At 34.2% G+C, this 13,506-nt stretch overlaps 1 protein-coding gene across 1 annotated transcript; it reads right to left on the bottom strand.

The window, feature by feature from the left end:
- Positions 1-10,428: 10,428 nt before the first annotated feature.
- Positions 10,429-11,502, bottom strand: LOC135133574 (uncharacterized). Its single transcript, XM_064062023.1, has one exon. The coding sequence runs from the start codon at positions 11,500-11,502 to the stop codon at positions 10,429-10,431; it is 1,074 nt and encodes a 357-aa protein (XP_063918093.1).
- Positions 11,503-13,506: the final 2,004 nt, after the last annotated feature.

Raw genomic sequence — 13,506 nt, 5'->3', positions numbered from 1 at the left:
TGTCCCAGGCTGTGGATTGTTTATACATTCCAAACACGGTCCATCGCTCGATGGCTTCTTATCGGTAATAAGGAATAACCCGTTTCTTTTGGAGATCACTATGGTATCCGCTGTCCCTCTGACCACTTTAAGATTTCTATTCTTGTTTTCATCTGTATGAGAATAAAAAAAATTGAAATTATTATTCATAATTTGGTTACGCCATACTAATTTAAAAATTATGATGCAATATGTAATATGAACACCTTACCTTTCTTTAATTTTGTAGCTGTGTAGTTCAGTAGGCTGGGGGATTGAGGAACGTCTTCGGTTTTTTCAATCTCGACTTCATGTTCTTGATACTGTTTTTCCTCGTCTTCTTCTTCTTCCTCTTTTTCTTCTTCTCCTTCTTGGTTAATCTCGCTTTGATTTTCACTGAAGAGTTCCGCAATTAAAGAGGGTGAGGATGACTCTTCAGATTCAAAGCAGCCTGATAATAACAATAACATTTTATTCATTTATTTCTAAAATAAACACCAAGTTATTTTTACTTACCTTTGATTTGTATTTCACGACGTAGAGTTTCACATAGAGCTATTTCGTCGCTCGACATGAACAAAAAATTATTAATAAATCTTAAATTCACGTGTTCACTAAACTGAATTAAATTTTCCCGATCCTCAAGAAAACCACTACGTAATAAAAAAAGCAACTGTTTGACAGTTTGAGAATTTAAAAACTTTTCAAAACTATCCATTACGGATTCAATAGTAAACACTGTTAACTAGAGCAAGCACACCGGATAAACGGTCATGTAAAAAGTGACAAAAAAGACAGTTCCGCATCCTTAAATAGGCAGAAGGGACAAAACTTTCATGCCCTTCGGGCGTTAAAACGTTTTTCGACCTAAAATACCCGTATAATAGGGCGTTTTCAAGGTTCTTTACATGCAGGTAAAAAAACCATTTCCGAGATTCGCCTCAAATCTGAAGGTAATATTATTATATCAAAGTTTTATATATGTATATGTCATACAACAGAAATTTTTGCACCTACCACATTTCTATTGCTTTTATAAAACATGCAAAATTTTTTTTTATTCGATACCACCAATGCCGCATCAAATTTATTACAATTGGGCGTGTCGAAAACTGAAGTATTTTCGTTAACACTGTTTTATTTAACATTAACATACCTTTTTAAATATCATGCTTTTGATATAACTTTAGCGTCGTTTTTTTTATTTATTTACTTATTTATTTATTTATTTATTTTTTCTTCACATACTCACAGTTACCAAACTTCAAAACTACACCCTCGGTTTTTATTTATTTAGTAATTGTTCGATAACGTCAGTCTACAACAAAATCATACATAAAAAGAATTTGTAGAGTTTGGACATACTGTTTCTAAATCGACAATTAATTTTGCTAGAACATCACGTTATTAACATAATAGACGTCACTCATGTAATACTCATTCATATTCGAATCGAGCCCTTTTAACAAAAATGTAATATATTGAAAGCTTACATGAAAGTATCGTTTAATAAGACTTACATCCCAGTACCATTTAATAAGACTTGCATGAAAGTACCGCTTAATTTACCGCTTAATTTACCGCTAACTGAGCATTTGCATTTTATATCCTTGAAGCCGACATAGACTTCGACGCCTCGCACCCTGGACATCTGTCCATCGTACCCAAACCGGTACTTTATTCATTTTTTATAGCACCAATAACGCCAGCGTAAGTTAAAGGACTTTTTACACATCCCTGTAGCCGTATTCATCTACCGATTTTTAGTACCTGACGCTTGCACCCAGACCGGTACTTTATTCTTTTTAAAGTGCTCGGGTAAGTTAGACGTCTTTTTTACACACCATTTGCAACCAAAATATTTTTATAACGTCTGGCCTGTACAACTGGCTAATTGTTTTGATTCACAAATCGGCGCCAGTCGCAGAAGATAAACACAATAAAAATGATATATTTTTCAGAACACCTGCGGAGGGTGGCGAAAGCGCTAGCATTTAATACCTCCAGACTTTGTTGCGACCTAAACATTTTTATAACACAACCAGTATTTTAGACAAGCCAGGATTTACGACCCGCATGGATTTCACTTGACTCGGGAAGAGAAACCGCTAGGATTTACCAGCACGCTAGTATTTAAGGGTAATTAATTAACTATCGACTAAATTTCAATTAATTTTCACACTAATGATTAAAACCCTCCAATCATTAATGCCTTCTACTCCTAAGGCTAAAACCACAGTAAATACAAACCCACCCGTAATTAAATTCAACATTTATGACCGCTAGGATTTCAGAAGGTGAAAGCGCTAGCATTTTGACCAGCGAAGATTTATGACCCGCTTGGATTTCAAACCCGCTAGGATTTGAGACCCGCTTGGATTTGAGACCCGCTAGTAATATTAATTATCGATTAAATCTCATTTAATATTCACGCTAATGATTAAAACCCTCTAATAATTAATTCCCCATTCTAAAAAAGTATACAAAATTGCAATTGCCATTGTATCGAGCTTGTGCCCCTTTATAGGTGTTCCGAATAATCATTTAAGAAGTGAAAGCGCTAGTCTTTTAAACCCGCTAGTATTTTACACCGCTTGGATTTACACGCACCCCGAATAACCCTTGAGCGAGGGAAGTATCGGCATTTATGACCGCTAGGATTTCGGAAGGTGAAAGCGCTAGCATTTTGACCAGCAATGGACCAGCGAAGAATTACGACCCGCTTGGATTTGAGACCCGCTAGGATTTACCATACCTCGAATACTTAAGGACCGCTACTAATTAAGGGTAATTAATTATCGATTAAATCTCATTTAATATTCACGATAATGATTAAACCCTCTAATAAATTAATTCCCGAATCTAATTAAGGCCTAAACACACTTATTAAACATATTCCCATAATTAAAATCGAATTTAATCGATAATTAATTATGCATTAATTAACTCTAATTACTAGCGGTCCTTAATTACTAGCGGGTCTCAAATCCTAGCGGTTTTTTCAAGGTCGCTCAAATCCTAGCGGTTTTTCAAGGTCACACTAATGGGTCGCTGTTACTACTGGATTATTATAAAATAAATAAAATTTCCGAAAAACGAATTTTATAATTTTGCCAAGCGAAGCTGAACTTGTTGGAATTTAGAGACGAGGAGTTCTGTCTAAATAATCTTAGATCGATTGTTTAATTTGAATGTTGGTAGAGAATTGCATTATTGTATCAAAATTAAGGCATAATTTTTATATTTTTGTTTTTTAAGAGAGTAGGTATAATTTTTCTAGATTCTCCTTGGAGTACAGTTTTGTAGTAACAGAAAATGACTGCTTCTTTGTACAAAATAATTAAAGTTTAAGATTTAGGCCATTAAGGAAAATTTCGTCCAAAATATGCTATAATTACTATAAATTCTTATATTGTCAGTATTTTTGAAAATCCAAAAACAGACACATTTGCAGTTCAGAAATTTATATTCGCTTTTATTTTTTTAATCATTACCGTCTATAAAAAATGTTTATTCTATTTTAAAATCATAATCTTGTTTATAAGCCCACAAATGCGGGCATAAATTGGGCTTTATGGCACAAATCAGTCAAAAATTGCTAAGCTACGATTGATTATTCATTTACGTTAATTAGTTATCCAAACAAGCTATGGTATTCAACATTTTTATTAAAGTTGGGAACGTAATATTCGATCAAATTCTTCTAAAATTTCTTTTGAATAAACGTTTTCCACTTCTTCAGTTTGCATTTTGCAAATAGAATTATTTAACAAATAAACAACCTGGTATCCATAACAACATTAAAATAATATCGGCACGGCACAATACACACAATATTGTCGGAAATACTCAATATTTGGTTAAAAATATTTTAGAAACTAAAATAGAATAAAACGTATGTACCACGGGCATAATTGTTGATTGTGGCCCTTGGGAAATTAAAGGCCCTCGGGCTTTAAACATTTCCTCGTGCCATAATCTCCCTAATTATGCCCTTAATACATCAATAACCATTTTAAAACTAGATTGTCAACAATTTTGTTTTAACATACTCCATCTGCCTTTCTGAAAACTAAAAAGATATAATATGTCAAAGTCAGCTTACTATATTTCGTTTATCTATTACTCGGAATATAAAAATAATTTTCTGATAAAGATTCAAAAAATGTTAGCAAGCCTACGGCGTGTAAAACAATAGCCACAGGTTCCTGTAAAACCACGTTCTGTTAAAAAAAAATGCTTTAATTTGTGAACTTCAGTATTATCCGCACCAACACATGCATTTCAGCGCCGGGATTTTCAGCAAAATCGCCATAATTTAATTGAATCCCGACAAAACAATATCTGCATTTATCTGTTGATCCCGCGAATGCAGTAATCTCCATTAAAACCGTCGCTGACGATGTCACCCACTATCTGCTCCTCACCTAAACCCGAAATTTGATAGATTTTAAACCCCGATTAAACTTGGCATCCCGTAAATCGAATCGAAACGAAAATCCCAATGAGCGCATTCGAACAAGAAGATTAGATAAGTGTAATTACTGATTTATTAAAGCAAGCAGGCGCTGTTGAGAAGGGTGTGACGTAAGCGGGCTAATCACCCGCCCTATTCGAAAGTACTTAAAGGACATTTAAGGGGAAAATAAGGAAAAAATCCTCGCGCAGCCCCGACAGATTTAATTTTTTTCCGAGCGGGCAAAAATGCCGCCGCATTAAGCCCGAGATTGAAACAATGGTGGCCTTTATCGGGCCAACAAAAATAAAACTGCATTTAAATATTTACAGCGCGGTGTTTGGGGGCCGGAGGGGCGGCGGGAGCGGGCGAGTATCGCCGAATGCAACTCGCTTATCACAGCATTCGCAGACCATTAATTCCAAATCATGTTACCGGGATTCAAACATTATAAAATGATCACTTCATTTCACAGCCACCTATTGTTTAAGAGAGGGTTAAATAATTGAATCAAGCGTTTCCGGTCTGGCGGGTGAGGAATCGACGTACGTCCTTTTCACAAAGAGGGCGATGGGGAGCAAGATGCTGAGGAGGTGGCAATATGGCACAATGCGCCCAAGAACCCTAACACTAAAAAGTGTATATTAAAATATACACATAATATGGTAACAAATATTAATAATATATATGATTATGACAAAAATAACAATAGGATTTAGCATGTCGGTGATTAAACCACCGTGATAAAAATACTCAGATGCTTTTTTCAAACAATGACTTTTTATGTCCCTTAACGATTTTTTTTTTTAGTTTTTACTTTTTCCTTTGAACTTTGATGTTGCTGTGTTCCTATTCCACACCCCAGTTAGTCTTCTGAAAGCAATTCTTTTTTATTGTCAGTAGAATATGTTCCCACGTCACTTTGACAGACATCATAATCTGCAGGATTCGAGTCTTGAGTCTCCCATGTAATCTCGTGTCACGGTAGCATTCAAACAGGCCGCGCTTACGAGGCGAGAAGAATCGATTATGATAGGCTCAGTGCGGACGCCATACAGCCCGATTGGCCACGCTAGGGCACGTGACACTGTTTTTGTTCCTATGTCTCTCGTTAGCAGCCGCTTTGCACTACATTGGTTTGTAATAGAGCATAGCAAATCGCGATGTTTGATAAATATCGAAAGAAATTAAATTAGTCGATCGGTCGATGTCTTCTTAAATTTGATTTAAAACAGGACTTTTAGCTGGTAAGAACGTTTAATTATGATGTGATTAGATTGAAATTAGGTTAAACTTGAGTTTAAATTTTCAAAATTCTATAACTGGTATTTTTAATCTATCTACCCAAAGATTATTTTGAAAAAGATGTATTTAATAATTTCTTGTGATGACGTCATCGACTTTCTGGTATATGTAACGGCAAGCACTGCGGTCCCAGAATGATCAATAAAATAAATTCTGTTTTATTTTTTTTTAACACCTGTGTAGTAATTACAAGAAATAAAAAAAAGTACAAAGATTTAATACATTTTTGTGATTTTGGTACACATATTTAATACTCCAAATTGAGGGCAAATGAGATTAGCTGTTTCAGATAATCTGAAAGAACAGCTAAGAATGCGAAAAATCTGAGATTCGAGAGAATCCGAATGCATACTAGAATATCTGAAAAGAAACCGAAAGAATATGTGAGATTCTGACCAAATTCAGAGGATCGGAAGGTATCCAAGATATTTTGAAAATAATTCCAGAAGAATCTGATATAATACACAAAGGATCCGAAAGAATACGAGATAATCCGAAATATTCGATATCCGGGAGAATCGGGAAAAAAGTTCCTGGAAGATCGGAGAGAATTCGGAAGAATCTGAAAGAAGCCATGGGAATACAAGATAATTCGAGAGAATCCGAGACAATTCCAAGGAACTCAGAAAATCCAAGGAATACAAAGTACAGAAGGAATACAAGAAATTCAAGAAACGCTAAGGATCGGAAGAATGCGAAAACGCAAAAAATTAAAAAAAAAACGTAAATATAAAAAAAAACATCGTAAAGAATCCTAAAACTAAATTAACATATTTCAGCATCGTGAAGAATCCCAGAGAATCCTAAGGGATCTGCGAGAATCCGAAAGAATCCGAGTGAATCCGATAGATCTCCAGAACAATACGAGAAAATCTAACAGAATTCGAAACAATACGAAAAGGATTCGAAGCAATACGAGAGAATATGAGAGAATCGGTCTAAATTCTGAGAAAATCCGAGATTTAGAGAAAATCCGGCAGAATCCGATAGAATACCAGGGAATCCAACAAGATTCCAAAAGCCGAAAAAATCCCAAAGAATGCTTACAATAATTTTAAAACGTCTACAAGATTTCAGAGTATTCAATTTTGCAATTCCTGATTTATTCAAAAAAGTAAATGAACTGATTCTTTAATTTTTTCAGTCACCCTTATCAAGCAAATAAAAAAAATACGAATGCAATGATAAATCACAAGTATAGACTGATCATATGTTAGATACGATTTATTCGGCAAATTTTTGAGATTATGTCATCAATTTTTTGGAGGTGATAAGCAAATATATTTAAAAAAAATTGATTTTGAAAACGAATATTTCGAAAATATTACTTCGTGGCCAAAAACATGTTAAATTCTTGGAATCAGCAGGTCGAGATCTATGTTCCAGAATTTTTTGTGTTTTTTTTTTTTGGACAACTTTTTCAAAAATGAAATTTTCCAACACCAAACTCTTCAAATTTTGACCCATTTTCGACCATTTTCGAAACTTAACCAAATACGTTTTCTTGTAGATTTCGATTTCCGGCTGGTTTCTTCGATAACTCTAACCTTTTTCCGGAATTTGAAAAATCGAAAAATCACAATTTTTGGAATTTTTAGAAAATATGACTTTAAAACCGAATTTTTCGAAAATACTGCTCCGTGACCATAAACATGCTACATTTTTTGGAATCAGCATGTTGAGATCTATACTCCAGATTTTTTTATCGACTTTTAGACAACTTTTTCTTCAAAAGGGAAATTTTTACAAATTGCGACCCATTTTCGACCCTTTTCAAAACTTAACAAAACACTTTTTCTTGTGGATTTCAACCCACAGAAATCATTTCCGGGCTCGTTTCTTCGATAACTCCAACTGTTTTGCCAGAATGACCCATTAAAAAGTCGAAATATCTCAATTTTTGGAATTTTTAAAAAATTTGACTTTAAAACCGAATTTTGGGAAAACATTCCTCCGTGACCATAAACATGCTACATTTTTTAGAATCAGCACGTCGAGATCTATACTCCAGAATTTTGTGGATTTTTAGACATCTTTTTCAAAAGTGAAATTTTTCCAAATTTCGACTCATTTTCGACCATTTCGAAACTTAATTAAATACATTTTCTTGTAGATCTCGAACCGCAGAAATCATTTGCGGGCTCGTTTCTTCAATATCTCCAACCGTTTTGCCAGAATGGCCCACTGAAAAATCTAAAAATCATAATTTTTGAAATTTTTAAAAAATTTGACTTTAAAACCAAATTTTTCGTAAATGTTGCTGCCTAACCATAAACATGCTATATTTTTGGAAACAGAACGTCGAGATCTATACTGCAGATATTTTTATGGATATTTAGACAACTTTTCCAAAAGTGAAATTTTCTCAACACTTCAAATTTCGACCCATTTTCGACCATTTTCGAGATTTAACAAAATTTTCTTCTAGTCGAACCGCAGAAATCATTTTCGGGCTCGTTTCTCCAATAACTGCAACCATTTTTTCAGAATGGCCCATTAAAAAATCGAAAAATCGCAATTTTTAGGTTTTTTAAAAAAATTAATTTTAAAACTAAGTTTTTTAATTATAAATTTATAATGTTTATCATAACTTTAAAACATCTGCATGGTTTCGCAGATTCAAAATTAAAATGCAAATTTTTTTTGTTAAAATTTGGACGTTTTGGGTAAAAACTCAAGACGTAGCCATAAACATCATGTGTAGAACTATATTCTTTTATACAATTTAAAACCCATTTACTATGTACAGTTTTGAAGGGACGTCATCACATTATTGGTAGGGATGGTTAGACAAAGTTTCGTTAGCGTTTTACCGTCTACGTGATGTTCATAACACACAGAAAATTTAACAACAATCAATCAAGTAGTTTCGTAGATTATCTGTCTAAAAGAAATCGGCACAGACGACAGACGGACAGACAGACAGGCAGGCAGACTGACGAACGGAGATCTATTTCTTCGTACTCACGAGATTATAAAAGGTTGAGAAAACGTAAAGATAAAGAAGTAAAAACATTCTGGAACATCAACAAAATCGCGTCTCAAGGTGTATATTTAGTTTGAATAATTTTTTGAAACTATTTCATGCTCCCTAGAAAGATGAATTTAAATGTTAGTTAAATTTTATAAAATAATATACTCCTGCATTTGTGGTTTATGAATCCGCGTTGAATTTTTACCCTAAAGAGACATCAAGATTTTTGAAAGAAGAAATCAAAACTGTATAACATTTTGCAATTTAACTTCGAAACTGCACAACCGAATTCTTTGAAATCTTGCAAACATTTTAAAGTTATTGTAATTTTTTATTTTAAGTTATAACATTTATTTCAGAGCAATATTTTGGAATTTTAAAAAATATTTTTTGATGTTTGTAAAAAAATGGTGTAGTTTATTTCGAGAGAATTTCTTTTGTAATTTAAGGACAATCCAATAAATCCCGCTTCTTTGAAAAGTTGTAAAATTGTAAATTTCAGAAAATTTTGTTTGTGATAATCTCTATACGTGAAAATATATATAGATAATAGCAGTAACAGTGTAAAAAATTAAAGTCCAAATTCTTTCGCTGTATGGAATGACCAATTTTTTTTGCGGAAATTTGGATGTCTGTGGAAAAACCTCAAAGCGGATTCATAAACTGCAAGTGTAAGAGTATGTTATTTTATAAATGTTAAATTAATGTTACTTACCATGTAAAATTTTGAGGAGACACATTGTTGGTGGAAATGATTTGACAAATTTTGTTTAGCGTTTTATCATCTGCATCAAACATCTAAAATACATATAAAATTTGACAGCGACCGAGTAGTTTAGGAAATTAACTGCTTAATAAAAATCGACACAAACAGACGACAAACAGACAGACGGAAGGCAGGCGGAAACGGGAGACCTATTTTTTCGTGCTCTAGGGGTCATAAAGCGTCGAGAAAACCTGAAAGTAGCGATTCTGACGGGCTCTATCACAACACTTCCTTAGCTTACGTGGAAAAATCTTGGATCCGGATTTTTTTGTAAGAATTCGGATCCGTACAAGTTGCAGATTCTTAGACCAAGAACAAAATAATAAATTCTTAAGCAAAATTTCCATATCTTACAAATTAAGATAAAATAGCTTTTTTTTAACAAAATATCAAGCTAATTTTAAATTAAATTGATAGCTTCATAACTCTACAATAAGTGATAATGAAGGCAAAGCTACTTTTGTAGGCGATTTTGTGTATTATTAAATTTGTTACTGTTTTTAAGGAACAGTTGAGGAAAAAGCACTTCCAGATGAGACTTTCTTTTTACACATTTTTTTAACTCGTGATCGAAACAAATTTTGCCTTAAATTCAATATGAGCTTTAGGGTATTTTATTAAAGAACGCATATTTTCCAATGCCCTTGTTTATTTATAACTTACAATCGATATTATTGCACAAACATAATTTCAACAGAATCAACAAATATAATTAATAATAAACATATTTTATACATATTTACAAAATACATGGAACGGGGAAGAGCCTATCCATACATAATAATTATTGCTACACATTACAGAGTCAGAAGATTGATGAACACGTGCTGTTGCGTGCGAGTGAGCTTCATTATTGCTTTCATACACAAAGAAACGTCAATTTCTTAAAAACCAACTCATCGAAAAAAATTAATGAACATTCGGAGCACATTTCTTTTTGATTTTCCCGTCCTCGTCCTCGTCCTTATCCTGATGCGCCGTCATATGTCTCGTCAAATGATGCCTCTCCCGGAACGATTCCGAGCAAACCGGACACTTGAGCTTCTCCTCCCTTCTCCTCCTGTTAACATCAACCGAGTCATTCTTGTGGTGCGACCTCATGTGGTAAACCAAATCCGAAGTCATCCTGAACGAGATATTGCACTTGGCACAAACGTTTTGCGCCGGCAACGACAACGCCGCCAACGAAGGCGGCAACAGCGAGGTTAAAATCGCCGCCGCAGGGTTCCTTATCTCGGGGGTGGTAATTTTCAGCATCTCTTGATTGGGGAATTGTTGGTAATTGTACGATAATTCGGGCCTGTACATTGGGCGCATCTTAGGAAAACTGGGCTGGATTAAATCCGGGTTTTTAATTAAGAAAGGGTTGTCTAGATTCGAGGAGGGGTTGAAATTGTCGGGGAGGAAAGTGTTCTGATATGCATTAATTTGTTGGTTTTTGAAGAGCTGAGTGGGAGAGAGCATGTTCGGGACGTTCTGGTAGTTACGGTTGATTATGGGGGGAGAGGGGCTGAGGGAGTTCTGGTAGCTCAAATCCGGACTTATTGACAGGTTAGGACTTAAGCGTAAGTCCTTAGAGGCTAGGTTTACCTTCGTGAAGGCGCTTTTCTGCTCGGAGGACGTGGGGACGTCGGATTTGCTGCGAAGTTCGTCTAAGTTTTTCGCTTTGATCAAGTTCGGGTCGTCGAAGATTTGTTGTTTCTGGGTGAAGTACTTCTGGTGTGTCCTGGTGAAGTCCTGGTTGTTCCCGACTTCGATTTCTTCGTCCTCGTCGACAGATTCGTTGTTGTTGTACGTCGTTTCTGCTAATTTCTCGTAGTTCTTCAGGATCTTCTGCTTCTGCTTGATTTTGTCGTCCGGGAGCATCAAGAAAGCGACGTCGAAAGGCCGCTTCACGACTTTGATTTCCGTCTGTTCGTCACAGCTCGTGTTAATAACGTCACTTTTCAGTTCATGCTTTCTGTTACTTACATCCATTGTCATTTTTGTGAGAGCACCCACTATCACTGAACGTCACTTTGCGGAACGGCTAACAATGTGTCCTCTTTGACGGCACAATGCATAATGTGGAAAAACATACTCCCTACGTCCAAATATTGTTAGATTTTACAACCTACCCTTAAAAGCAGCTGGGTTAAAAGTGCGTCCCTCTCTTTCGGGCGAGGGAGAGGGAGCTTGCGGGAGAATAAGGGTGCGAGGAGGACGCGACGTGGACATTTAGAAAAGCGTATTTCCTACGTGATACTCAAACCTTCCTATAGGGGTGAACGTAAGTTTCGGGGAACAGTCAGACCAATGGAGTTTTAGGGAGAGGCGGAGCTTTCAAATACGTTCGTCCAATACGGTTTTCAATGTCTGTGGACTCAGAATGTGAGCTTCGGTTCTGGAGCCTGTTTGGAAACGTATTCGGTGTGCACAGATTGCGCGGTTAATGAAATTTTCGCGCTTTTTCAATGAGGGATGCGCTTTTTCGATTAAAATGTGCATGTTATGCGGCACTGACGGGATTGCCGGTTTATGAAATTATCCCTGCGATGTTATGAGCTATTCTGTAAAAAAATGATTTTTTTTTAAATAAGCATGGAATTCACTACTCGTTGTTTGAAAAACGGGCTATGTATACAGTAAAATTTAATAATTTATTCATTAGGAGTATCATTTATGAATTGAATGAAAATGGATTGCGAGCATACAAAAACGGAGTCAAGGTTGTATGAAATTTTAATTATTTTATTTATTTTAGAAATGTATGTGTTGTGTGGCTGATATTGGAAGTGAAGAATCGACGTTAAAATTTTAAACAAGACGGAGACTGGGGCAAAATAAATTTATCGTGATTAAAATTAATGAATTTTAAACAAGATCATAGTAAATTGATGACCAAAGAATTTATTTTTTCTCTTAGGATTTTTTTTTAATTTTAATTTTGATTACTTATTCGAAATTAAATTAAATAATAAATTGTTTGTTATAAACTGAGATTTAAACATAAATTTATTTCTTTAAATAATTTCAGAAAAGGCTAAAATTACAGCTAATAATAAAGTTTTTAAATAGACAACGTTCTAAATGTGTTATTTTTTTGTTGTTCCGAAAATTATTGTTTCCTTAAAACAAAATTTACAAAGAATTATTTTTACAACATAAATATGATTGAAATGACAACGACTTTTCCGTTTAACAATAATAAAAAATTTTTGCATAACCTACAGTAAATTTTATGTTTCTGTATTGATGAAAAATATGAAAAAAGTAGTCCTATTTTGACAGAAAAAGTTTTCTTCATTTTGTCTATAAGTGAATAAATAAATTTTATTTGGTGGATTAGTTACCTTATAATTTTCCTCTTCGAAGTGGTAATTTTAAAATAATTTTCTCTAGTCTATTGATATGAAATATGCTCTACAGTAGATAGTATTTTTAGTATTCTTTATTGCTTCGTTTGTGCTAAAAAGCAATATATATTTTATATTTCTCCTGGTGGTAATATGCAATGTGGATATTTTTATTGTCGAAAATGCCGAAACAGAAGAATTTTTTTATCTAATTACACACTTTCTAAATGTCTTCTCTTGTTCATGATGTTATCCACTTTTGAGTTATATCACACTTTTTTTTTAATAAAACGATATAGTTTTTGTTGTGGTTTTGGATAATGCTATTAAGGACCTTTTTAACAAATTTTAAATGGTATCTGTAGGTATAACAAACATGTAAAACTGTCTTAAATAAAAACAGAATTGAAGACGAATGAAGTAACTGCTCCAACAATAAGCAACTTTTGAGCTATTTTTCATCTTTTTCACTTGATTTAAAATTATAAACTATTTGACTGGAGAGTAAAAAGTCTGTCTACAAAAAACATAGGAAATATAGCACTCTATTTTAAAAAATGCATATGATATCATATCCCGAAAGGGGATGACGTCACATACAGCAACTTAAATCAAGTATAATAATTAGATATCCAAACTGCCCTGTTTCAGC

The sequence above is a fragment of the Zophobas morio genome, unplaced genomic scaffold (genome assembly GCF_036711695.1).
Source record: "Zophobas morio isolate AGI-343-1 ecotype UQ-CSIRO unplaced genomic scaffold, CSIRO_AGI_Zmor_V1 ptg000022l, whole genome shotgun sequence".
NCBI lineage: Eukaryota > Metazoa > Arthropoda > Insecta > Coleoptera > Tenebrionidae > Zophobas > Zophobas morio.
Note: the sequence above shows the minus strand (reverse complement) of the source record. Positions and strands in the feature narration are given on the sequence as shown.